Genomic DNA, 25474 nt, shown 5'->3' on the forward strand with positions numbered 1-25474 from the left:
AATAGAATAGAATAGAATAGAATTCAACTTTATTGTCATTGCACATGCACAGGTACAGGGCAACGAAATGCAGTTTGCATCCATCCAGAAGTGCTTTAGTGATATAGATATATTACAATATATATTAGCAATAATATAGATATGTGAGTATATTACAGAAAATATTGAAGTGCTTATCCTTGGACTGAGGTGTTATTTTCATGCCAAAAGCCATTACAAATAACATTAACAGTAGATGCTTTGCAATCAACATTTTACTTTCCTTTCAGATTGTTGTAAAGGATTCCTAAAATGACACAAGTGTTTCCTCTCATGTAGCAATACAGATTTATTGTTGGTCACTTGCATTTTGATCTTCTTTTTTTGTTGATGATTGCATTTATTTTCTGTTCTTGAGTAGTCCTGCTCCAGAGTACGCTGTCAACAAGTATAAAATCACCACCAATCACTGATCAATCAGTTCTCAAGAAAATAGCGTCACTATTCCCAGATGATCCATTATACTCTGTCAGCACGTGGATCTAAACATTTTCAGTAGCATGTCTTTGTCTTTTGCTGAGGAGCACCAGTACTAAATATAAATTCTTAGACACAATTATATTCCTTTCATTGTTTTTTTTTTAACTGGCAGCTAATAATTCCACAAAAGTTTGATTATTCTGTACACATTATGATCCTAAAACAGAGTTCCTATTTGTACTTCTGGATCTTAAACCAAATTTACATGCAGGTTATCCTGCATTTAGATTCTGCTTTTACTTTTATTTTTGTTCTGACTGTCAAACACCACCGAGTTTTCAACAGAAGGAAAGAAAACTAAAACTGTCTGTTAAAGAGTGTTTTAATAAAATAAATCCAATCCTCAATTCATCTCATTCTCCTGTGGATTAATGTCAGAGCTGTGATATTGATAAGTTAGTTAGCTTACACAGTTACAGATTTTTGCTGGCTTTCCTTCCTGGCTTCAAATATCAAAAGACCTTTTTCAATCTCACTGAAGCGCATAAAGTGCTTATGCATTCATACACCGCTTTTAATACTAAATTACTCAACAGTGCTTTTCCTCCCTACCACTCACTCATACTATTGCTTTGTCTGCAGCAGATGTGTTGCTTTCAGCCTATTTATATTTTTCTCATAATATAATTTATCTCTCTTTATAACACGAGCTTATTTGCCACCAGGACACTTATTCAGAATTGTGATTGATCAGATGCTGCCAGTGTCACCCCTTTCACAAGAACACACAGGGGAAATCCAGGGTTAACTTAGTGAGATGATATCTAGCTTCAAGTGACCAGTAACCCTGACTGGCAGTGTTAAGTAGATGAATCCTGATAACACAAAGATACATTTGTCACTCACTTCATAGTACAGGCCTCAGATGACAGTACGCTACCCTTTCTCAAACCAGTATACATAGTTTTACTTACCTAAATAATCACTTAGGTTGTGGGACAAATGTGTATTCTATTGTAGAATCTAGCACTTCTCATTCCCAGTGTTTTAGCTGCTTGCTCTAATTTTTGCTGTTAACTTAGTTTGCAACTTTGAAAAAACATTTTTTCCAACTTGGGTGAGTGGATGTGTGGGGGTTGGAACTGTATTTTGCTGCACGAAAATGTAGTCCCGTAATATTTTCTGGAGTCAAAAGGTGAGAAGTTCAACTGTTGCAATTCATCAGGAACAAAATGATCATCTGCTGACCAGTTTTACTTTGAAGAAACTAATTTTACCTTGAGCACCTTGAAAAATGAATTTTAACCTTTTCTGCCTCTGGACTTTATAAAACAACTTTCAACAAATGAGACTACAGCTTCAGAAAAATTCAAATATGTGTTTTAAAATCCACACATAATATGAGCAGTGCATCTGGCAAGACTGAAAACTCCATGGGAGAAAACAAGAAGACATCTCCAGTTTTTACTTTATTTGCAAAGATATGGTCAACATAAGCAACCTTGGAATGGTAACAATTCCCATTAAAAGTTCCTGCATCTAGAAAAAACAGGACAAAGATGAGGAACAGCAACAGACAATCGAGTACAGGCAAAGGGAGCAATGCATACATAACTGGCTAGTAGCAGAACAAAGCACAGGTGGAAACAGTCAAATACAAGCAAATACGATAAAGACAGAGACACTTACTAAGAAAGGAAACAAGAAACACAAAGTAAAACCAAAACATAGCTCATCAGAAATCTAAAATTTCTAAACTATAACAAGAAGACAGAAAGACTAACACAAGACATGAGAATAAAGACGGGAGAACACAGAAGGCAAAGGAAGAAAACAGCACAAAGAAATAAGGAGATAACAGAAGTAATAGAAACCACAGCGAGCCTAATCCACAAACAAATAGCCGGTTCCAATACCCATCTGACACGGAGGTGCAGATGAGAGCGTTTCTGAAGTATGCAATCTTAGATTATATAAATAATGCAAACTTTCAGGACCACATCACAAATTCATGTGGCTGAGGTTGCCTCGGCAACATTAAAAATAAACACAGTCAGCTGCAGTCGAAACTTCATGTGTTTTAAACAGACCTCTTCTGTCCAGAGGGGAAAAAACCCACCTCCAATAAATAATATTTTGTTCATTAAGAGATTGTGTTCATTGGGAATTGTGAAAGAAGAAAATATTTTGAATCTTGATTTTTATTATATTATTATTATTATTATTATTATTATTATTATTATTATTATTGTTATTGTTATAGCAATAATAGGTGATGGTTTTATGTTTTTTTTAATAAATATCATTGTTACTGATAGGAGAAGAACTTGATTGCCTTTTCATGCTTGTGACTTTTGTTTTTATTCATGTAATCTATGTGTAGGTTTCCCGGTTTATGTTCAGTACGTGACCATTGAAAAACTCATATCTGTTTACATACAAACATTGCATATCAATTTAATGCCTCTATCTGTCCTACAGAGGATGAAATAATCTTTCGAAGCTGGGATGGAGACGTTTTCAAAGTCAACACACGCACCAACGAGACAGACCTTCTGTTGAAAAATACAACATTTGTAAGTAAGAAATAAAAATTAAAAATCTCAATGACATATTTTGTCAGTATTGTGATGCAAGACTTTTTTGTGGGTTGCAACATCTTGGAAAGAGCAGCCGTTGTGACCCAGCTCAGGCCACTCAAGCCACTCCATGCACTGATCTATCAGAGTGTGTATGTTGATGCATCAAGACACGACTAGTTTGAAAAGTGTAGGTGTTCAGCAACCCGTGAAAAGGCTCATTGTGAAAACAACAGCAGCAACTAAAAACTCACACTCTTCTCATATTCTTGTTCTTCCCACAGGCGACTTTTAAAGCGTCAAAGTTCACAGTTTCTCCAGATCTGAATTTTGTCCTTTTGGGATATGATGTCAAGCAGGTGAGAAGCTCTTAATATTCCCGTTGTATACATTCACTGGTGTTTGGCTTGAGGCTGCTTATACTGGAGGTTTGCAGTTCATGAACCATGAACTGCAAACTGTGGAGATATCGTTTTGTTCAGTAAGTCAACACAGAGCTGGCATAATGGTATAACTTTAAGGCATATAGTCAATAAATTAGCAGGTTTGATTTGTGAGAATATAACATATTCAGCCATGAAAACTACTAATGACGCAGTGCAAAAGTGATGTGTAAACACATAAAAAAGAGGCGATTGAAGAAGAAAACGCTCAGAGTGTCATGGAAAGGTCCCAGGATCTTTGGCCTATTGAAGTTTAACTAACAGAGGGTTCAGGGGTCTCTGTTCCAACCTTAACAATAAGCTTTATCTAAAATGAAAGTTTTATACAAAGTCTTAAAAATAGAGAGGGTGTCTGTCTTTCATATCCAAACTGGGAGCTTTGGATTAGAAATTCTAACAACCACTGTAAAACACTCTATTGTGACAACATGATAGTATGAGGTCTTTAAGATATGATAGGGACTGATTCAAGTCAATTCAATTCAATTTTATTTATATAGCACCAAATCACAACGGCAGTCACCTCAAGGCGCTTTATATTGTACAGTAGATCGTACAATAATAGATACAGAGAAAAACCCAACAATCATATGACCCCCTACGAGCAAGCACTTTGGCGACAGTGGGAAGGAAAAACTCCCTTTTCACAGGAAGAAACCGCCAGCAGAACCAGGCTTAGGGAGGGGCGGGGCTATCTGCTGCGACCGGTTGGGGTGAGAGAATGAAAACAGGACAAAGGTGTCTGTCTCCTTAATCCAAACTGGAAGCTGGTTCCACTGAAAAGGGGCCTGAAAACTGAAGGCTCTCCCTCCCATTCTACTTTTAAATACTCTAGGAACAACAAGTAGGCCTGCAGAGCGAGAGTGAAATGCTCTAATTGGGTGATATGGTACTACAAGGTCATTAAGATAAGATGGGGCCTGATTATTTAAGGCCTTGTATGTGAGGAGCAGGATTTTGAATTCAATTCTGAATTTAACAGGAAGCCAATGAAGGGAAGCCAAAACAGGAGAAATCTGCTCTCTCTTTCTGGTCCCTGTCAGGACTCTTGCTGCAGCATTTTGGATTAATTGAAGGCTTTTCAGGGAGTTTTTAGGACATCCTGATAATAATGAATTACAGTAGTCCATCCTGAAAGTAATAACTGCATGATCTTGTTTTTCAGCGTCACTAAGAGACAGGATATTTCTAACTTTAGAGATGTTGCGCAAATGGAAGAAAGCAGTCTTACATATTTGTTTAATATGTGCATTGAAGAACATGTCTTTGTCAAAAATCACACCAAGGTTCCTCACAGTGTTACTGGAGGCCAAGGTAATGCCATCCTGAGTAAGAATCTGGTTAGATACCATATTTCTAAGATTTTCAGGGCAGGGTACAATAACCTCAGTTTTATCTGAATTAAGAAGCAGAAAGTTAGCGGCCATCCAGGTCTTTATGTCTTTAAGACATTCCTGCAGTTTAACTAATTAGTGTGTGTTATCTGGCTTCATGGATAGATAGAGCTGGGTGAAGAAAGAAGCTCATTTGTAACCTTTACTAAAGCTGTTTCTGTGCTGTGATGAGCTCTGAAACCTGACTGAAACTCTTCAAATAAACCATTCCTCTGCAGATGATCTGTTAGCTGTTTGACAACTACTCTTTCAAGGATTTTTGATATGAAAGGAAGGTTGGAGATTGGCCTATAATTAGCTAAGACAGCTGGGTCTAGAGATGGCTTTTTAAGTAACAGTAACTACAGCCAGCTTGAAGGCCTGTGGTACACAGCCGATTATTAGAGATGAGTTGATCATCTTTAAGATTGAAGCATTAATTAATGGCAGGACTTCTTTGAGCAGTTTTGTAGGAATGGGGTCTAAAAGACACGTTGAAGGTTTGAATTATTGAAGTTAACTCAGAAAGATCAATTGGAGAAAAAGAGTCTAAATGAATATTTATGTAGCTGTAGATAATATTACATCTGTAGGATGATTATTGGTAATTTTTTCTTTAATGATTCAAATTTTATTTGTGAAGAATTTCATGAAGTCATCACTAGTTAACGTTAAAGGGATGGTTGGCTCAATAGAGCTCTGACTTTTTGTCAGCCTGGCTACAGTGCTGAAGAGAAACCTGGGGTTGTTCTTATTTTCTTCAATCAGTGATGAGTAGTAAGATGTTCTGGCTTTGCAGAGGGCTTTCTTATAAAGCAACAAACTATTTCTCCAGGCTAAATGATAATCTTCTAAATTTGTGACACGCCATTTCCTCTCCAGCTTAAGAGTTATCTGCATCAGGCTACGTGTTTGAGAATTCAAGACATTATATGTGAAAATTAGTTGAAATTAAATTCTGGACCACACTATATAAGACAAATAAGGATTACTTTAAATTGTGAATGATATGAATCATGTAAATCAGGCCTTATATTCACTTTTATTAACGTTAACAATCTCCATTCTGAAACATGACATGTCACCATAAACTTCAGTGTCCTGAATTTCTAACATAACGTCACAACGACTGATCAGTGCCCTGCAGTTTTACTATTCGCTTTCCAATTTTAATATCAGCACATTACAGGTTGCATTGGGACACCACAAAAGCTAATTCATTTCTATGATCCGCTGGGCACTACAATTTTAGCAACCATCGCTCAAATTGAAGTAGATAATTGTCTTTGTGTTTAGAAGATTTTTCCAGCTGCTGACTAATTAACATTTGATGTGCTCCCAAGTATTTACAGCAACAATATATATGTGAGTGAGCTAGCTCACTCACATATATATGGATACACATAATATATAATAGAATCTTGGCCTTATGACGCCAAACTATTGGTCAATAGCACAAGGAATGATAAACAAAATGACAAGGTGTAGAGTTCCTTGGTCTGTGACCCAGCTTTTTGCATTTTGGGAATGTTAGGGAGTTTTCTAGTTTGTTGTCTTTATATTATAGTTCTGAATTTTGTATTTGTTGTTATGCTGGCTTTTGTTATTATGTGGTTAAGTTTGTGCTCCAGGTTTTGGTTATCATTCTGCTATGCTCAGTATTTGTCCATTCTGGGCTTAGTTTTGTTATCTAGGCTTTAGGCTACTGTTTTCATGTCTGCCCTTTGTTCCACTTCACATGTTTAGTCTGTCTTGTTCATGTGTTTCTCTCTGTTCTCTGTGTCACGCCCATGTGTCTTAGTTGCAGTGTGTGTTACTTTTTGTTTTACTTTGATAGTCTCCTGCCCGGTGTGTATGATGTTAAGTTTTGCTTAACTTTTGTCACCTGTGTTCCTAACTGTGGTTTGTTCCCCTGTCATATTGTGTGTGTGTGTATATTGTCTGATTTTCCCTCTGTTCTTTGTCATGCCATCCACCTAGCTCTATGCTCAGTGTCCGTGTTGCCTGGGCTAAGTAGTTCCTGGTTTCCATAAAGTTTGAATGTTTTGTAGCTTGTGTTTTTGGGTAAAAAAAAAAGCTGAATAGAGCCGTGCACCAATTTTACAAACTGTTTTTATCTTTATAGATCAAGTAAATGCAACAAAGTGCAATGAAAACAGGCTTACTCAATAAATACACTATATAAATATTTTAATTTAAGGTCCACAGAAGTCTGACTGCACAGGATACAGAAAATCAAGAAAAGATTAGATCTGTTGATTGAATGTTCTCAAATAAAAGCATGCTAAGACTATACGCTTTTACCAAGGCTGAAAATTCTCATGTTATTCATGAATTGAGTCCCTGGACCAAGAAACATATCTGAATGCAGATTAATTTGTAATATCTTTTTGAGAATCAAAAAACCAAAATATTTCTCCAAAATTTTCCTGTTTCAGTATGCCATGTAGATTAATTCCAATTTCCAAAATGATCGCTTCTAAACTGGTGTAAGCTCCATCTCCACCTCACCTCCTTTTACATAATAATTTTAAAAATCAGACACAAAAAACCAAAACCAAAACAGACAGAACAGTCACATCAGTTTCTTTGCAGGGATAATACACTCATGAGTCAGCCATAAATTCCATGTATGCATGGCATGTAGTGTCTGCTCAAAAAACTGAGTCTGAATATCACCTATAAAAAGATAATGCTCCAAATCCACAGTATTTCAGTGTTCCTCATTTTTGTTGCTGTGGCTGTGCAGCGTGTTCTGCTCACCTGGTTGTGTTCGAGAACAGGCCGTCTTGTTGGAAAACCTCAGGGGTTGAAAGGGGTTGGCCACCATTCTTGGCTCTCTGCAATCAAGGCAGAGTGCCCACAAAAGCAGATACTTTATTTAGCCATAAATGATTTCCATACAGAATCTGCACATTTGTGAGTCTCTTCATCACCCTCCTTAAGCTCCTTATATTTCCTGACCAAATTCTGGACATGCCAATTATAATATTTGTATAGTCTATGTAAATATGTGCCAAGTGACCTTTTGCCAGGCATTGCAAGCAAATATCACATATGCAGTGAGCTAGTTCACTCACATATATATTGTTGCTGTAAATACTTGGGAGCACATCAAATGTTAATTAGTCAGCAGCTGGAAAAATCTTCTAAACACAAAGACAATACAAAGGCAAAGGTGTCATTAACCCTCCGGTTGTGTTCACCCCACCCCCTTACTTTAGTGTTCCCTGTCAAAATCGACTGGTCAGTTTTAACACCTCTTAAATTAACATAAGAAACATTTTTCAACACCAAATTCAGTTCAGTGGGTGGGTCAATGGGTCGTTCAGTGGGACATTCAGTGGGACATTCAGTGCGTTGTTCAGTAAATGTAGGTCTTTCATCAGGTTCACCTTCCAGCAGGACAACGACCCTAAACATAACCCAAACACAAAACATATCCATGTGTTAGAATGGCCCAGTCAAAGTCCAGATCTAAATCCAATCGAGAATCTGTGGCAAAATCTGAAAAATGCTGTTCACAAACGCTGTCCATCTAATCTGACTGAGCTGGAGCTGTTTTACAAAGAAGAATGGGCAAGAATTTTAGTCTCTAGATGTGCAAAGCTGGTAGAGACAGACCCTAAAAGACTGGCAGCTATAATTGCAGCAAAAGGTGGTTCTACAAAGTACTGATTCAGGGGGCTGAATAATTACGCACACCCCACTTTTCAGTTATTTATTTGTAAAAAATGTTTGGAATCATGTATGATTTTCGTTCCACTTCTCACGTGTACACCACTTTGTATTGGTCTTTCACGTGGAATTCCAATAAAATTGATTCATGTTTGTGGCTGTAAAGTGACAAAATGTGGAAAAGTTCAAGGGGGCCGAACACTTTTACAAGCCACTGTATGTCAATTAAATTGTTTGTGGCATTTAAACTAAACTAAAAACAGAATGGAATGCAAACAACAAAGTAAGAAATGCAACGTAAATCTGCTTTTTGACATTTAAGCTGGAAAATTTCAAAATATCTTGCCTCAAGCACATTTTATTATCTGTGATATTTAGATTGTTAATTGCAGCAGGATAATTATAGTCTAACATACAAAAAAAATCACGATCCTGTACGAATTGACTAAATATTACAATGATCTTCACAGCCAATTCTGATTATTGTTATTGTTATTTGTTCGTTATTTGTAATTGTTATTTATAATATCCCATATGTGAATAAGAGGTTGGAGTCTGTGTACATGTTGTAAACATTAAAGTTTATAGAAAAAAAATGATAACATACATCCAACTCTTAAATAAGATCTGCGACAAAATTGTAAGAGTTGACTTTGGGTGAAAATCTGTGTACAGATACAAAGAAGAAAACTGTAAAACTGTAAAGCTCTCAGAGTTCCCACACTGTGCAGCTGAAGTTACAGCTATGAATTTTAATTACTGTTCTTCAAAGTGTTATAGAATCTGATTAAACCCACCTGAACCTGTGTGATTATCATCTTGAAAATGTAACATCTACGTTTCGGGACTTGCTGCTGAGATAAATTCAACTGAACTATCTGCCCTCTGATTGAGTTTGATTCTGGTTTGTGCTAATGTTTAACCACACCCATGTGTGCAGATTGGGTCACAATGTGCTCCTGTACCTTGACTTCCAAACGGAGTGTGGGTGTCAGTGTCACTGATGCAAAGAAGAAAACTGTGCGTTACATTTGAATCTTTTTTCTGCACATGCACAAAGAGGAGATATATTTTTTAATTTTTACAACAGCTTCTTCTCTGTAGCAGTGAAAGCTTATTGTATGATATTAAAGAACAGATAACTAAAAAAAGCAAAGCTGAAATAACAATAAAAAATAATAGCTTTATTATAATACAACAGATTTATTTCCTGCTAGAGGAAATTTATAATTTTAAAACGAACGCGGATAAATTTCAACATCAGTAAGGCCCACAAATCTTTTCCACTATGCTTAACCTTTGTCTTACAGTGGTGCTTGACACACCACAAAACATAGTGTAATGGCACATTGGGACGGGCACACTTAACCCAAAGAGCAATCATTACCTACCCTCTCCAAATCATTTTAGTGCCTAAAACTAACCAGCAAGAGAAAGTAAAAATAGAAAGGGGTGAAAAGGAAAAAAAATCAACACTCTCAGCATGTTCTGGCAACCTGTCAGCTCAGTTAAAGGTGCAGGTCTGCCACCTCACATGAAGAGTCAAGGAACACCCGATATATAAGGAAAACATTATCATTTGAGGTGAGAGGAATAATGTCCAACTACCACATGTCCTTCACTGTGAATACAGATGCAAACACCCCCTCAACACTCAGTCCATAACTGCAACAAACAAACGTGCCAGTGTATGTTTGACTCTGCTGTTTAGTATAGTGACTGCAAGCATGTGCAATACTGCATGTATGCAGTATTGCTTATTGACTGATTATGTACTATATTCTTTTGGATGCTTAGATTTTTTTGTTTCTGCTCAGCAGTTTATCTCCAACGCACATTTCGCTCTGCTGATACCAAAAAATGATGGCAACCCTTCCTTTCACAGCCTCTGAATAACTATTTGCTTCATAAATATATGTAAATAATAGCATCTTGTTATGCAATTACTACTGTAATAAGAAGGCAGATCTGGAATGGAATGGAAATACAAGCACTGTATACTTGTGACCAGGTTAGTAACTCTTGTTTAATTACTTCCTACAAATTTAGGCATCAAGTTCTAGAAAGTTCCTCCCCTGTTACCAACATCTATATACAATATATTCTCTTCCTGAGTTTAGTTACTAGCCGCTATAATGATAACGGTAATGAGATTTCCAGGTAGCTCCCCAATAATACATAAAATTTTACCTCATATTTACTAGGTAACTCGTTCCTGTTAACTCAGTCAGTGATACCATGACAATGGAAGCACTTAATGCAGCAGCAGGTGGAGCTCCTAATCAAATTTAAATAATGTTTTTTACATCTTTTAACATTATCATTAAAGCAGAGATCATATTTCATGGTGTAAATAATACACTCTGAGGAACACTGTATGATAATGCTATTCATGAATCTTTAAATGAGTTCAGATTAATATAATAATATGCTTATAAAGCAATTATCTGGTTAAAAATCAGCATTGATGTGGAAAATTTCAATTTTTTCCACAAACAAATCCATAATTCAAATTTCCATTTGTCTGATCTCACTTCATCTCTGGAGGACTGCAGTTCCACTGTGACAGCAAACTGGCAAAAACAAGTGCATAACACAATAAACAGGGAACATTTTGTGATTAAAATAGTGCTTACTGTTAGCAGCAGAGTGCACCTGAGCCCATCAAACAGTCTTTTCTCCACAGTTCCTGTTGGTTTCTTCTTTTAGAAAAGAAGAGCAGCTGTGACTTTGTTATGCAGAAGAAACTGTGTGAATCTTTTATGGTGCTTGCAAGAAGTTATAATAGAAAATGGAACACTGTTCATTTATCGCACCGGAAAACTAATGCTGTGCCTGCATTCAAAAGCAGTGAAATTGCTTGTTGCAAATCACCTTACGTGTCTTTCCCCACTCTTCCATTCTGTAGGCTGCAGGAACATCTTGGTGTCGGTGAACTAAGCAGGCTTCATAATGAGCTCTGTGTGCTTGATGGGACTGACACAGAGATTTAGAGGTGCTATCTCCTCCTGAGATGGACGGAGTAGATGTGTTCATCATGAAAGTGACAGCCTGAATCTATGGAGAGTAATGGCATGCCCCCGCACCACTGTCTCCAGTTGTCTCGTGAATTTATCATAATCATACTCTCTCTCTCTCTGCTGTACTATACTGCTGCGTCAAAGGTTTCCATAGATTTCTGCCCATTTTTTTTTGGTTTTTTTAACGGTCAGCAGCCTTCTGACATTAAAAAAGGACATTTGTCAGAACTTGTACTGGTACATTTACTTTTTGAGCTGGTGATTTTTGCAGAGTATCGATTGCTTTTCATTAGGACGTGCATGTTAATGAAGTGTAGTGAGCAAAGAGTGCTAATTACCGCAGTCGTCCATTAGCAAAAGCATTGAGGAAAGTTGATCTCTGAAACTATGCAGAAATGCATTTGATGAGCCTCATTTGTCTTTTCCGCACTTGTTACTTTCAAATCAATAGTAAAAATGGCTCAGTACATCTCAGAACTACAAATGAACGTCTATCATCATGGAGAAAAACCGAACTGTCTTTCTTGTCGCATGGTCTTTGTTAGCACGTTTATAAAAACCTACAAGCTCGTCTGATTAGTGATTGTGTTTTGATGGTGTTTTTAGTAGCACAGCTGTTCAGAAGCCACCATGTGAACTATACTGCAAATGAGAATTGGCAGTCTAGATTTTTTTCAATATAGTTGCTTAACCCTTGCTTGAGAGTTTTTAAAAAGAATTTTAATGATTACAATGCAAATGCCTGTGGCAGTTGGAGGGCACTGTGCTACTTTGTTATTTACCATCTAACAAAGCTACCAAAAAGGAGAAGAAAAAAAAATAGTTTTGCACAAATTGGAGTGAAAATGTAATTTGTTCAAAATAACTGCTGCCTTAATCAAGCCAACTTTAGACTTTAGTTAAAGCTGACATTCCTCCTGAAATGTTAGGTTTTTCCTGTCTCTCCTAGATCTACCTTTCAGATAAAGGAGCATAGTGTTTCTCTGCTTTTAACAAGCAGCCAGATCGTCCTTGAGGCCTTTCATAGAGGCAAAAACAGAAGACGCCAAAGAGAAGGCGATCAGGTCACTGTGCTCCAAAAGCCTCCACCCTGCCTGACCCTTTCAGGCCTTTCAAAATAGTTAGACCTCACCAATGGATGGATCAACTCCCAAAAAAAAAATCAATCACAAGGTTAAAATACACCAGTCATACTGGAAATTAAAAAAAGGAAAAAACTGCACAGATTGTTCGATTTTGCACACTCAATATCTTCTAAAATACATTTGTGGGCTTTCCACAGCATGTAAGAACTGATATTTTGAACATTTTATACATCTTTTTAATTTTTAATTTCCAAGACATTTTCCTCATGTCTCTGCAAACCATATTAATGTACCAGTATCAGATACACAAGTTGTGACAGCATCAGGATGACTCAGGTATGAGAAAAGCATCAGTTAATTTTTTATGCTTTTTGTTAGTCTTGATTGAGCAGTAGACTCTACTACTGCGATATTCTAAGACAGCTAAAACGAATTATTCACAAGTGGCAAGTAACCCCAGTCTGCTGAGAAGACACTACCACACAGCACATTCAAACACCTCCCTGCTGTCTGAAACAGTCTCTCCAAACATCCTCCCAACTCATGTGTCACCCCTGGCTGACAGTCTTATCAGGGAGTCATCACAGAGCTGTCACCTATGAGGGGCGTCTCCTGAATGATGCTGACATCTTTTTTGAAGAAGGGGAAGCTTCTTTTTTCCTTCTTGGGGAATTCTCTTTGGTAAAGAGAAGAGGAAAGTCCAAATTAAGAGTGAAGGCTGGTGGCTCCATATAACTGAGCTTTTACTGCAGGGAATGGAGGAGCTCTACAGCATTTATCACCCCTTGGGTGTGCATAATATTGTTATGCTAATGCTGCAACTGATTAGCATGCCGAGACACTGCAGTATTGGACCATTATCTCAGTGAATCCGAAATAAAATGCTCTGTGAGTGGATTTTCTCTGGTCATTTCTAAAATGCTGAATTGTGGAGCACTGAAAAGTGAAAAATATTTCTGATTTTCAAATGCATATATTATTATTATCAAATGAGTATTATTCCTGAGAGGGCTGTGCTTTATCCTTTTGTTATCTTCGATTATAAATGATCAATTAAAGATTATTCACACATTACATTCTGACACATTTATATTTGTAATGGCAGAATTGTCTTGCACAACTATATATCTGAAACCTTTAAATGGGAAATCAAGTAGTATTTATAGTATACATTGTGGGAAACGGACTATTGTTTTGCTTACAGCATTTTAGTTAAACTTCGCAGACTAATGACTAATGTCACACAGAGGGCTAGGATACTCTCTAGCACCATTACTACTGTACCACAAAGCAGAAAAGCAGATTCAAAACATGTACTAACAACTTCTGTCATGTGCTATCATCATAGGACAACGCTATTGCTTTGTGAGGACAAGCTGTCAGTTTGTGCATAGACTGTAGACAAAGGACCCAATTGCCGAATATTGCAGGTATAATATCAAACAAAAGGAAAGTCGGGCTGATCAAAGTTTCAAACAAGTTTCAAACATGATCCAAAAAGTCCAAACAGAGGCAAGGCAAGGCAAGGCAAGGCAAGTTTATTTGTATAGCACAATTCAACAACAAGGTGATTCAAAGTGCTTTACAGAGACATTAGAAACAAGAACAAATAAAAAGCATGATTTAAAATTGATTAAAACAAGCAAATAAACTAACTAACTAATTAACAAACAAACAAACAAACAAACAAACAAACAACAGTATATAAAATCAAAACAGATAAAATCAGAACAGTAGATAAAATCAGTAGTTAAATGTAAGTTTTGAAATTTAAGCTTAAAGTGTGGATTTGGTGCTTTATTCAAATGCAGCTGAGAACAGGTGAGTCTTCAACCTGGATTTAAATAAACTGAGTGTTTCAGCTGATCTGAGGCTTTCTGGGAGTTTGTTCCAGATATAAGGAGCATAAAAGCTGAATGCAGCTTCTCCGTGTCTGGTTCTGACTCTGGGAACTGATAAAAGACCGGATCCAGATGACCTGAGGGATCTGGATGGTTCATACTGGGTCAGGAGGTCATTGATGTATTTTGGTCCTAAACCATTCAGAGCTTTATAGGCCAGCATCAGAACTTTAAAGTCTATCCTCTGACGGACAGGCAGCCAGTGTAAGGACCTCAGAGCTGGACTGATGTGGTCCACTTTTTTGGTCTTAGTGAGGACTCGAGCAGCAGAGTTCTGAATGAGCTGTAGTTGTCTGACTGATTTTTTAGGTAGACCTGTAAAGATGCTGTTACAGTAATCAAGCCTACTAAAGATGAATGCATGGACTAGTTTTTCCAGGTCCTGTTGAGACATCAGATCTTTTATCCTTGAAATATTCTTGAGGTGATAGTAAGCTGACTTTGTTATTGTCTTAATGTGTTTTTCTAAGTTTAGGTCTGCATCCATCACTACACCCAAATTTCTCGCCTGGTTTGTGGTTTTTAGATGTATAGATTGAAGTTCTCTGGTGACCTGTAATCGTTTTTCTTTGGCGCCAAAGACTATTACCTCAGTTTTGTTTTTGTTTAGCTGGAGAAAATTGTGGTACAACCAGTCATTGATTTCCTCAATGCATTTACCAAGAGCCTGTACAGGGCCTCGGTCTCCTGGTGACATTGTGATATATATTTGTGTGTCATCTGCATAGCTGTGATAGTTTATTTTGTTGTTGTTTATAATCTGTGCCAGTGGGAGCATGTAGATGTTAAACAGAAGGGGTCCCAAGATGGAACCTTGGGGAACTCCACATGTGATACTTGTCTGCTCAGATGTGAAGTTACCTATTGATACAAAGTATTTCCTGTTTTCTACGTATGTTTTGAACCAGTTTAGTACAGTTCCTGAAAGACCTGTCCAGTTCTCCAGTCGTTTGAGTAATATGTTGTGGTCAACTGTATCAAATGCTGCACTGAGATCCAGTAAAACTAGGACTGACATTTTTCCACTGTCTGTATTCAGACATATGTCATTAAACACTTTGGTCAGAGCGGTTTCAGTGCTGTGGTTCTGTCTAAAACCTGACTGGAAGGCATTGTAGCAATTATTCTGTTTTAAGAAGTAACTGAGCTGTTGAGAAACTGCTTTTTCAATGATCTTACTTAAAAACGGGAGATTTGAGATCGGCCTGTAGTTGTTCATTTGTGTCTTGTCAAGATTGTCCTTTTTCAGTATAGGTTTGATTACAGCAGTTTTTAGTGATTCTGGAAACACACCTGATAATAAAGAAAAGTTGACGATCTGTAACAGGTCTGACTCTAAAGTCTTTGAGACCTTTTTGAAAAAACTTGTTGGCAGGACATCTAAACAGCAGGAGGAGTTCAGTTGACCTAAGATGTCCTCCAGGTCTTTGCTGTTAATAGGTTGAAACTGTTTCATGGTGTTTAAACAGTTTTTTGGTGGACACAGTACATATCCTGGATCTGCTGTTGATGTACCAATTGCTTGTCTAATTTTTTGGATTTTTTCAGTGAAGAATTTGGCAAAGTCATTGCAGGCCATGGTCGAATGAAGTTCAGCTGCCACTGACACAGGAGGGTTTGTTAGCCTGTCAACTGTAGAAAATAAGACCCGAGCATTATGGCTGTTTTTAGTGATGATGTCAGAGAAGTAGGACCTCCTTGCATTCCTCAGTTGTAAATTATAATTGTGAAGTTTCTCTTTATAAATGTCATAATGAACCTGGAGGTTTGTTTTTCTCCATCTGCGCTCAGCTTTCCTACACTCTCTTTTTTCATTTTTCACCAGTGTGGAGTTTCTCCATGGAGACTTTTTCCTTCCAGAGATAACCTTCACCTTAATGGGAGCAATAGTGTCCATTACATTTAACATGTTAGCATTGAAGCTATTGACGAGCTCATTGACTGACCCTCTGGGCAGGTCAGGTGTTAATGGGAAGACCTGGTTAAAAATTGCACTACTGTGTTCAGTTATACACCGTTTTGTGATCACTGTTGTTGATATATTTGTGTGGGCTGAGATTTTACTTTCAAAGAAAACACAGTAATGATCAGACAGGCCCACATCAGACACAGTAACCTTTGAAATGCTCAGGCCTTTGGAGATCAGTAGGTCAAGAGTGTGTCCTCTATTATGTGTGGCCTCTGTTACATGCTGAGTCAGCCCAAAGTTGCCCAGAGTGTTACTCAGGTCTTTAGTCCCTTTGTCCTGAGGGTTGTCCACATGGATGTTAAAATCCCCAGCAATAATTACACAGTCAAAAGACACAGTCAAAAGACACAGTCAGAGACATAAAAGATACCAGGAAAAGCAATTTACAAGAACATGCCACCAAACACTCAAGATTATATAACAAACACAATGACAATGGGCGCTTGGAGTACTGGATACAGGAAAGAAACCACACTAGATAAAGTCTTGATCAAAGTAAAACCAGAAAAACCTAAAAGACATAAAGCTAAACATGCATACAAGAAGATTTACACTAAACACGGAGACTGTGAGAAAACTAAATATGAGAGAGAAAAATAGAAGCTGAAGCTAAATAAACACTCAAAATACAAAATACAAAGTTGGCTATAACAGGCACCCAAAACTAAAGTGCAAACTAGACAGGAAAAGATATCACTATAATATAATATAATATAATATAATATAATATAATATAATATAATATAATATAATATAATATTTACAGCTTTTTGTGTTGTTTATTATTAGTTGATGAGTCTGATGATTATGCTGAGGGAATGTCCTGTATTTGACCAATACATCCACTATAACCTAATCTTTATCCTTGTGGATAAATCATGTGTGGAATATGTCTACTTATTTATAAACTGTAAAATGTATAGAAGTACTATAAGTGCAAGTCTTCGGTCCCCAAAATCATCAAAGAAACATCAAATCAAATCATTCATTTCCCTCGGGATGAATAAAGTATTATCAATCAATCAGTCAATCAAAGTTCATTCTTCAGTTATTCAGTTTGTAACCTTCTTGTTTCGGTTTACTCTCACTGCTTTCAAATATTTCCTCAGTTTTCCATCCTCTCTTAGTTTTTGTCAGATTTTAAGTTTTTATTTACTAGACGTATCAGATTACTTCAATACAAATCTATTCCAGAGACCAATTTGTTGTTTTCATATTTTTTTAAATGGCAATTGTCAGGCTTAAGTGCCACTAATGCAATCCAATCACAGCTGTTGCCCCAGAGTGTCAGCTGCATTGTGTGATAAAGTACTCTCATCATAGGTTCTATGACAGAAGAGTAAAGCATTGTTACCATTTCACTGTAATTTATCTAAAACTGGAAACCATCCTGTGTTATTCCTGTCACTGTCCAATTAAATACAGAGAATTTGAGGCTGCACAAGTATCACAGGTCTACAGATGAAGCAGAAGCACACTGATGAAAAGTAAATCATTTTTTTAAACTGCAGCTATATCCTTTATATAAACAATAACTAGTTGTCAACCCTTGGAAAACAAAATTAGCAGCATTTTACGTGAAAAAAATTCTAGTACATTCAGACTTCTCTCTTGCTTCAATAGAAAGCCAAAATGTTTCATTAACTTGTGTTCTCTTTTGTGAATGAAAGCAGAATTACCAATTAAAAGAACTAAAGCACTACCCTGCAATCAACAGTTCAGCTGCCATATCCCATTGGAGACTATAGTTTCCTCACCAAATTGAAATGGTTGCATGTGTGTCTTATTTGCACATAAACAGCATATCACACTGTTATTAGCAGTCTCCAAGAGAATAAAGACGACTAAAATACCATGAAAAATGTCAAAAATATTTTGTGGTGTGTTTTCTACATTAGTCTCAGAATGTGAATTTGCTGACATTTGCTGAAAAAATTTTTTGTTTGTGTGTTTTATTTTTAGGTCTACCAGCACTCTTTCCTGGCATCATACCTCCTCTACAATCTATACACAAGGTAAGGAAACATAGAAATAAATCCTAAATAATATAATGGGATGATTTCTTTTTCAGTTGACCATCCTTTAAGAGCACCAGTGTCACACATCTTAGGACAAAAATGTCAGCATGCTATCTTTAACAGATGAATATAATCTTATATAATATAGGTTAAAAGTTAAACTGATAGTGCAGAGCTAATGTTCACCTCACTGAGATTTCAATGACAGTGTGTCAGTGATTGCTAGACTGATTTTGTGATACTTTTATCATTACCATTACATCAGGGAGGTGCGGGAGCTCAATCCTCCAGAGGTGTCTGACTCAGTGCTCCAGTTTGCTTCATGGGGTGTTCGGGGTCAACAACTGGTAAGTGACTGTAGAGCTTTATAAAGGTCACTAAATCTTAAAACAACCATGCTTGAATTATATTCTTAAGCTTTTATTGATTCAGTGGTTAGTTTACCTCAGGATTTATTCCCTTGGTTTCCATAGGCTTTCCTGGATGCTTGGTTTATAGGTTGTCACATTAGCTAAAGCAAAGCTGTTCTTCCTGAAGTCCACCAAAAATTTAAAATGTAATGTTGATGTAAAACTGTTGTTAAAGGGTTTTATACACAGCCCCACACTTTCAGAGGCTCAAAAAAGACTGAATAACTGATTGATGAGCAGTTTTGTTATTCACTGAAGCTCTCAATATGAGGTCCACAGGAATGTCAAGGCAAGTTAGAGATGCAATCACTGGGACAAAGAAACTTTAAACAAATCTGTCACAGAGATAAAATCAAGAATCTGGTTCATTCTTTAAAACAAGAAATGGACACAACAAGGACCCCTTCACAACATCTAACTGAGTGAAGAACATTCTTGTGCATCGTTTTCTGTCTACAGTCCAGAGATACTTTTATGAATGGAAATACAAAAGGCTCCAAAACACCGGATAAACTCAGAAACAATAAGGCAAGATTAGAATGTGCCAGAGAACATCTGAAAGAGCCTGCAGAGTTCAGAAAGAGAAAACAATCCTTGGAGAAATGAAACCAAGATGAACTTGTATCAGAATGACAGCAAGATAAAAGTATGGACAAGGAAAGATAAGCAAAGCAAAGCAAAGGCTTCAAACTGGACACATTCATAACCAATCCATTATTCAACATCTATTTAACCACTGATTGCAACCCGTTAAATGTAACTTATCACACTGCATTTATTTGGTATGCATCTCTTCCTCAGCCATTGCAGCACAGATCATTCCAGCCCATAATTCTTTTCATCTCATAAATATTACAGTTAAACAAATGCATGCAAAATATTCACAATAAAATCCTGCCTCTGGATATGAAAAACAATGCATAAATAAATCATCCTTGAAGAGTCAGAAATCATAAACTATATAAAATGTAATTTGATATACAAGTTTAAGCTTTTCCAGTGACCACCCAGACTGCAAATGAGCTATATCCCATCCCATCATGAATTTCTTAACATTGCTTTAGGCTTCAGGCATTTAGAAATAATTGAGACACAAATCAATTGTCAAGCTAAAAAAGCAAAAGCAAACATAATGTCATTCATTTTCAATCAGAAATGAAAAAGATTTTTTTTGCATCTCCATTTAGAATTGTTGCTTTTAGATCATTATGAAGTCAAAGTTTCGATAAGTCATTATAGGAAAAAAAAACACTGTAATTGGCTTGTTTTTCTCATTTTTCTCTGTGAAGTCTAGCCCCAGTGCAATCAAAATATTTAGTATTTTGGTGTTTATTTTTGTATTTATTTATTTATATCAAAAGCTAACTAACATTTTTTAACATTTTTCCCAACAAGTCAATTTTGCCTTCTTCAAATGTATATAGTTATGATTATTACTAATGATGACATAGATCTCAGAGGGTCAAACTGTTAATATTTGTGGATTCAAAGATGCAATAAAAGCTATTCAGTTCAGAATGCAAAAAAACAAAAAAAAGAAAACAAAAGAAAAAGAAAAAAAAAACTAGAAATCCAAACCCACACACTAAATAATGCAAAGTATCGAGCACCATGGGAAGGACACAGATGCTTCACAGATGGACAGAAATAAAGACCTGGACTAAAGGGAAGGATAGCATTATACACACACATACGCACACACTGAGGAGGACCGAGTGAGAATCTGGAAGGAAAGCAGGCATGGTTGAAGATAATCAAGACAATAGCAGGGAAAAAGTAAAAGTCAAACACGAGAGACAGCAGCAAACTATCAAAGCAAAGCAGGAAGTGGTCACAAAGAGAAGGAAACTCACACAAAATAAAATATAGAAGAACACTGGACAGGCAAGAGTGATGTAAATCTTCTTATTATTTCATGAATCATGTTTTACAGGGTTAAGACATAAGATTAGGACAAAGATCCAAAATATAATCAACACAAGAATTAACCCTCAAAAAATAACAGCCAATGCTTCAAATACTGGAATACAGAAACCCAAACTCGAATCTATTAACTAAGCATTCAAATCCTAAACCATCAGGACCAGAATATAAACTAGTTTTTGATATTTTATACATCACACGATGATGCAATCAGTGGACAAAGTGATCAGCAAAAGAACTCAAAGATCTGTGAACAGAATGAGATGGAGCCCAGGCCTTTATGCATGCACAAAGGTTTGAAATTTTTCTTTGCTCAGCAGGGAGAAAAAACAAAACAAAATCCTGAATAAAGATTGTTTGTGACTTGAGAGAACAGACAAACTACCCTTAAACCAAACAATTATTGTGAGGAGAAGTCAGTTTCACTAATCAAGCTGTTGCTGAAAGACATCTTGTTGGGCGACTGGAGCTCTCTGTGTGAGTAATGCCTCCAACGTGCCGTGCATCATGCACCGAATAATCAGTCCATTATTTTCTCCAGTGAAGACAAGGAAGGTAATTAAGTATTCGATAGCATATTTATCTCGTTTCCTCAGTATTTATACCTGCCCCCAGTGGAAACTGTTCACCAGGAAGCCCTGCAGCAGTGTGTCATGGTGCTAATGACAAAGTAGTTTTCATTACTTATGAGCTCTCCCATATTTATCTGTGTTAGATGAGCCACTCTCTGAGTGTGTTTTTATCAATGGACCAGTTGCAGTGATCCTTTACCTATTTGTTCAGTGGAGGTGTTCCATCACCTTGGCCCAAAAAGAAATTGGGCCATAATTTTAAAACTAGTACATGTCTAAAAAGCAATGCATCTTAAAATACATGAAATAAATCAAGCTTGGGGACATAAATACAAGCTGGTATTATCTTTCTCTTGTTTTCATACATTACGGTATCTTCTCTCTTTTGTTTACTTAATACATTAACTTTTTTATTTCCTCTATTCCACAGGTGTACATATTTGAAAACAACATCTACTACCAAATGGATGTTCAGAGCAGCTCGTGGAGGCTCACGTCATCTGGGGAGGAGGGGGTTGTCTTCAATGGCATCTCAGACTGGCTCTATGAGGGTAAGTATGAGGCTGCAGGGTCGCAAACTGCCACAGAAAAGTTTCTGCTTTTTAGTTCACAGCTACTATTCTGTAAGATTCTGCATGCCTCTTCAAGAAATCTTTGTAATGAAAGTACAAACACTAAGATCATTTTTTTATGGACTACATTGTTTTTGTTTGATTTGTACCATCCTATCTTAATCTACTATACTATACTTAATGTACTACTATCTTTTCTTTTTCTATTATTATCTTAATGTTAAATCCTAAACATATATTAACATCCTATTATAAGAAGTATGTACCATATCTCCTCATCAACAAGCAGGCCAATCTGAATGAAACGTTCCACAAACATTGTCAGACATTTTCCTGTTGTTGATGTTGTTGTGTATTCATCATCCCCCTGCAATCAGCAATGCAGTTTTGTTCAAGTCACCACTAAATACAGACACTGGCCTGCAGGTTTGGTGATAACTAGTTCAACTCACTCAAAGAACCTTCAGAGAACTTCTGTCTAAACCTTCTGCCACTTTTAAGCTTTGTAGTGTTAGACTTTTCAGAGTTTCATTGTGTAGCTCCTTGCTGATGTTTTACATAAAATGTCTGTTAAAACGTTTATTTTTAAGTGCTGAACAGACAGATATTACCTTCAGACAGATATTTACCTGGTAGAGAACAAAAACAGAAAAAAGACGCTGAATTTCAAACTCATTGGTCATCATGGAGAAATTATAGGAGAAATGGATGTGGTAGTCCCACTCAGCCTTAGTAATGTGCAATAATGTACAGTAACCACTTATTAAGAAGGCAACATGTATGCAGCTGTGGAAAGAAACCTCTATATGGGCAAAAGGTTCTTCAGATCACTGCTGATGAGATCGACATGAGGTAACAACAGAAGCAAACTGATTTTAGAAGTCCCTAACCTAAGTCTTCTTCAATCTGTCATGTATGCTGGCACTGGACTCAAAAGGCAGGACTCTGAACTGTGGGTTTATTTACAACACCGGTGATATGTACATATGTACAGTGAGATGGGGAGAAGAGGGCTCCAGGGATTCCAAGGCTAGGTCCAGAGGTGGGAAAAGGGGAACACACGCTCACACTCCACTATGTACAATCCAAATCCAGATTCCACACCGTCCACTCCAACACTACGCTCACTCTGGAGAGTGAATGCTCAACTGGGAAGGGTCCAGGGAAGACAGGTTCAGGTCTATACAAGGGAGATTGAGACAGATATCAGAGAAACACTCAGGAACACAGGGAGATCAACAAGAGACTAAGCCAGGGTACACTAACACTAGTAAGTGCAATGCTCCAGTGAGGCACACCACTCCAACCAGGCTCCTTAAGTATGGTTGGTGTTTATCAGCCGTGATAAGCCACACATGCGTGTGCATGTCTGTGAAGATCAGGTGACCACTGGAGTCAGGCAACACACCCCAGGACAGCCACTGGTGGATCATGACATAATCTTTTACAAAAATAAGCTTCTTTTCATATACAGACTTCAACTGCCCAAAGATCAGGACCAGAATGAGTGTTTTATTGTAGCAGATCTTGGATACAGTTACAGTTTAAGTTCAAACCAACCTGATAGGACTATTATCTGTGCGTTTTATTATTTGAGTTTGTTTTATTGTAAATGCATCCAAATAAATGCAAATAATATTTTTTATTTTTATGCAGTAAAACTGTACTTTGTTTAAAGTCTCACCACTTTTCATTTAATTTTAAAAAGTTGATGTAAAAATCTGAGTATTGTGTACATTGCATTTAAAAAAATAACTCATTAAACTTCCATTTCTTTTGACTTGGGCTTTCAGATTGTTTTGGTTTGTCTTTGCAGAGATGGTACTGCACACTCAGGTGGCCCACTGGTGGTCACCAGACGGCTCCAGATTGGCTTACCTCACCATCAACGACTCCCTGGTCCCTACAATGTTCCTCCCCCGTTTCACAGGCTCCCTTTACCCTAGAGGGAAAGAGTATCCTTATCCAAAGGTGGGACTCATAAAAGTCAAGCTTAAACTGTGTTTAATTATAAAATTAAAGGTAGTAAAAACTTGACATCACTGCTCTGATGCTAGGCTCAGATGTGCTGTTCCACCCAGAATAACCTGCATTTAGAGTAGTTGGTCCTGTATAACCAGCTGAATCCACTATAACCTGAAAAGAGGATAGTGTTCTTTTTTATTGCAGCTATATTGTATCAAACCGGTGCGATCAGTAATACAACTACTGGCTCTCTCCTTAAGCTGATCCATAAAGGTTAGCGAATCCTTTTGTTGTTTAATTCATGCTAGCGCTGCCTTGCTCCCTTTGAAGAGGGATGGCTGCAGGAATCTGTGGCACTGGGAGGGAAACAAGCATGATACGCTTCAGCAAGGCAAGTTAACACACCTCCCATCTCTTGATGTGGATGTTTAGCGTATCAAATGCCTTTTAGATGGGAGATTGGTTGAGGAAAACTGTCAGAATGAGGGTCAGGTGGAGGGCAACCTCATTTGTTGGTTTAGACCTGACCACAGATGGGGAGGAATGGAAGGAAGATGTGTTGTTAATGAAGCACTGCTCCTGATCTTAGAATTGCCCATCCAGTGAATAAAAAAAAACCTACATTGACATTTTGTTGCTTACACCCTTGAGAGAGGTCAGAGTTGAGATATTATGGGACTAAATGAAGCAGAGATTTAATTGCTTTCTCATTCATTTTGTCTTTGGGAGCAGTGATGCTGCTCGGCAGTCTGACAGTTATACCTCTGGGCCAGTCACTCTGGGATACATTTGTGTGGGTGTCTCCTCTGTGAGTGAATACATGGTAAAAAGTACACCCCAGTGGGAGTCTTTTATGGACACATTATTAATAGTGACAAACTGTTCCACACTGCACCCTGGCCTATGCTAGATTTTCCTGACCAGCCTCAATGTGTGAACAACAAGGCCAGAGATGCACATTGGAAATGCAGTATTAAAGTCGTCTCAAGAATTGTATCATAACTCAGTCCACAATCGATGATATTGCTATGGTTTGTTTTTATAGGCAAATAATTTAAGAGAAAAATGAGCCATTAACCAGCCTATGTGGTCGGTTGGATTTTGGGAGTGTAAGTTTCTGTACAAACAGGTCATTTGAGCTGAAAGCTAAGCAGCTCACCATAAAAATGTTTGCATTTATGTGTTGTTTTTAATATTCATCATCTCATTTTATCATGTTAGCATGCTTAAATTTGATAATTACATTGATAGTAGATAGCACAGTCCCACTCCTGACTTAATGAATCATTAGTCAGAACTCCTTAGCATCATATTTGAACAAATCCAAAGTATAAGTTTTTAATGTGCATGGTTAAAGTTGTGATCAGGCAGATTTTAACTGAAGCCACACTTTTTCTGAACACAGCTGAGCAGTTGTGGTGCTCAGAGTATTAAAGCGAATCTCCTAAATGGGATATAAAATTGCAGTTTGACAGAGGGGATTTTTGTGAGTGCTTAAACAGTTTAG

General features: G+C 37.2%; 1 protein-coding gene across 1 annotated transcript in view; it reads left to right on the forward strand.

Moving 5' to 3' along the window:
* Nucleotides 1-25474, forward strand: part of LOC308410398 (inactive dipeptidyl peptidase 10-like) — a 146828-nt gene that overhangs the window by 90282 nt on the left and 31072 nt on the right. The window contains exons 4-9 of the mRNA XM_080903703.1: nt 2941-3035; nt 3323-3397; nt 18470-18522; nt 18791-18872; nt 21861-21981; nt 23819-23973. Coding sequence (XP_080759829.1) covers nt 2941-3035; nt 3323-3397; nt 18470-18522; nt 18791-18872; nt 21861-21981; nt 23819-23973 — 581 coding nt within the window. The remainder of the gene's footprint in view (nt 1-2940; nt 3036-3322; nt 3398-18469; nt 18523-18790; nt 18873-21860; nt 21982-23818; nt 23974-25474) is intronic.

This window comes from Rhamphochromis sp. 'chilingali' (genome assembly GCF_963969265.1).
Source record: "Rhamphochromis sp. 'chilingali' genome assembly, chromosome: 14".
NCBI lineage: Eukaryota > Metazoa > Chordata > Actinopteri > Cichliformes > Cichlidae > Rhamphochromis > Rhamphochromis sp. 'chilingali'.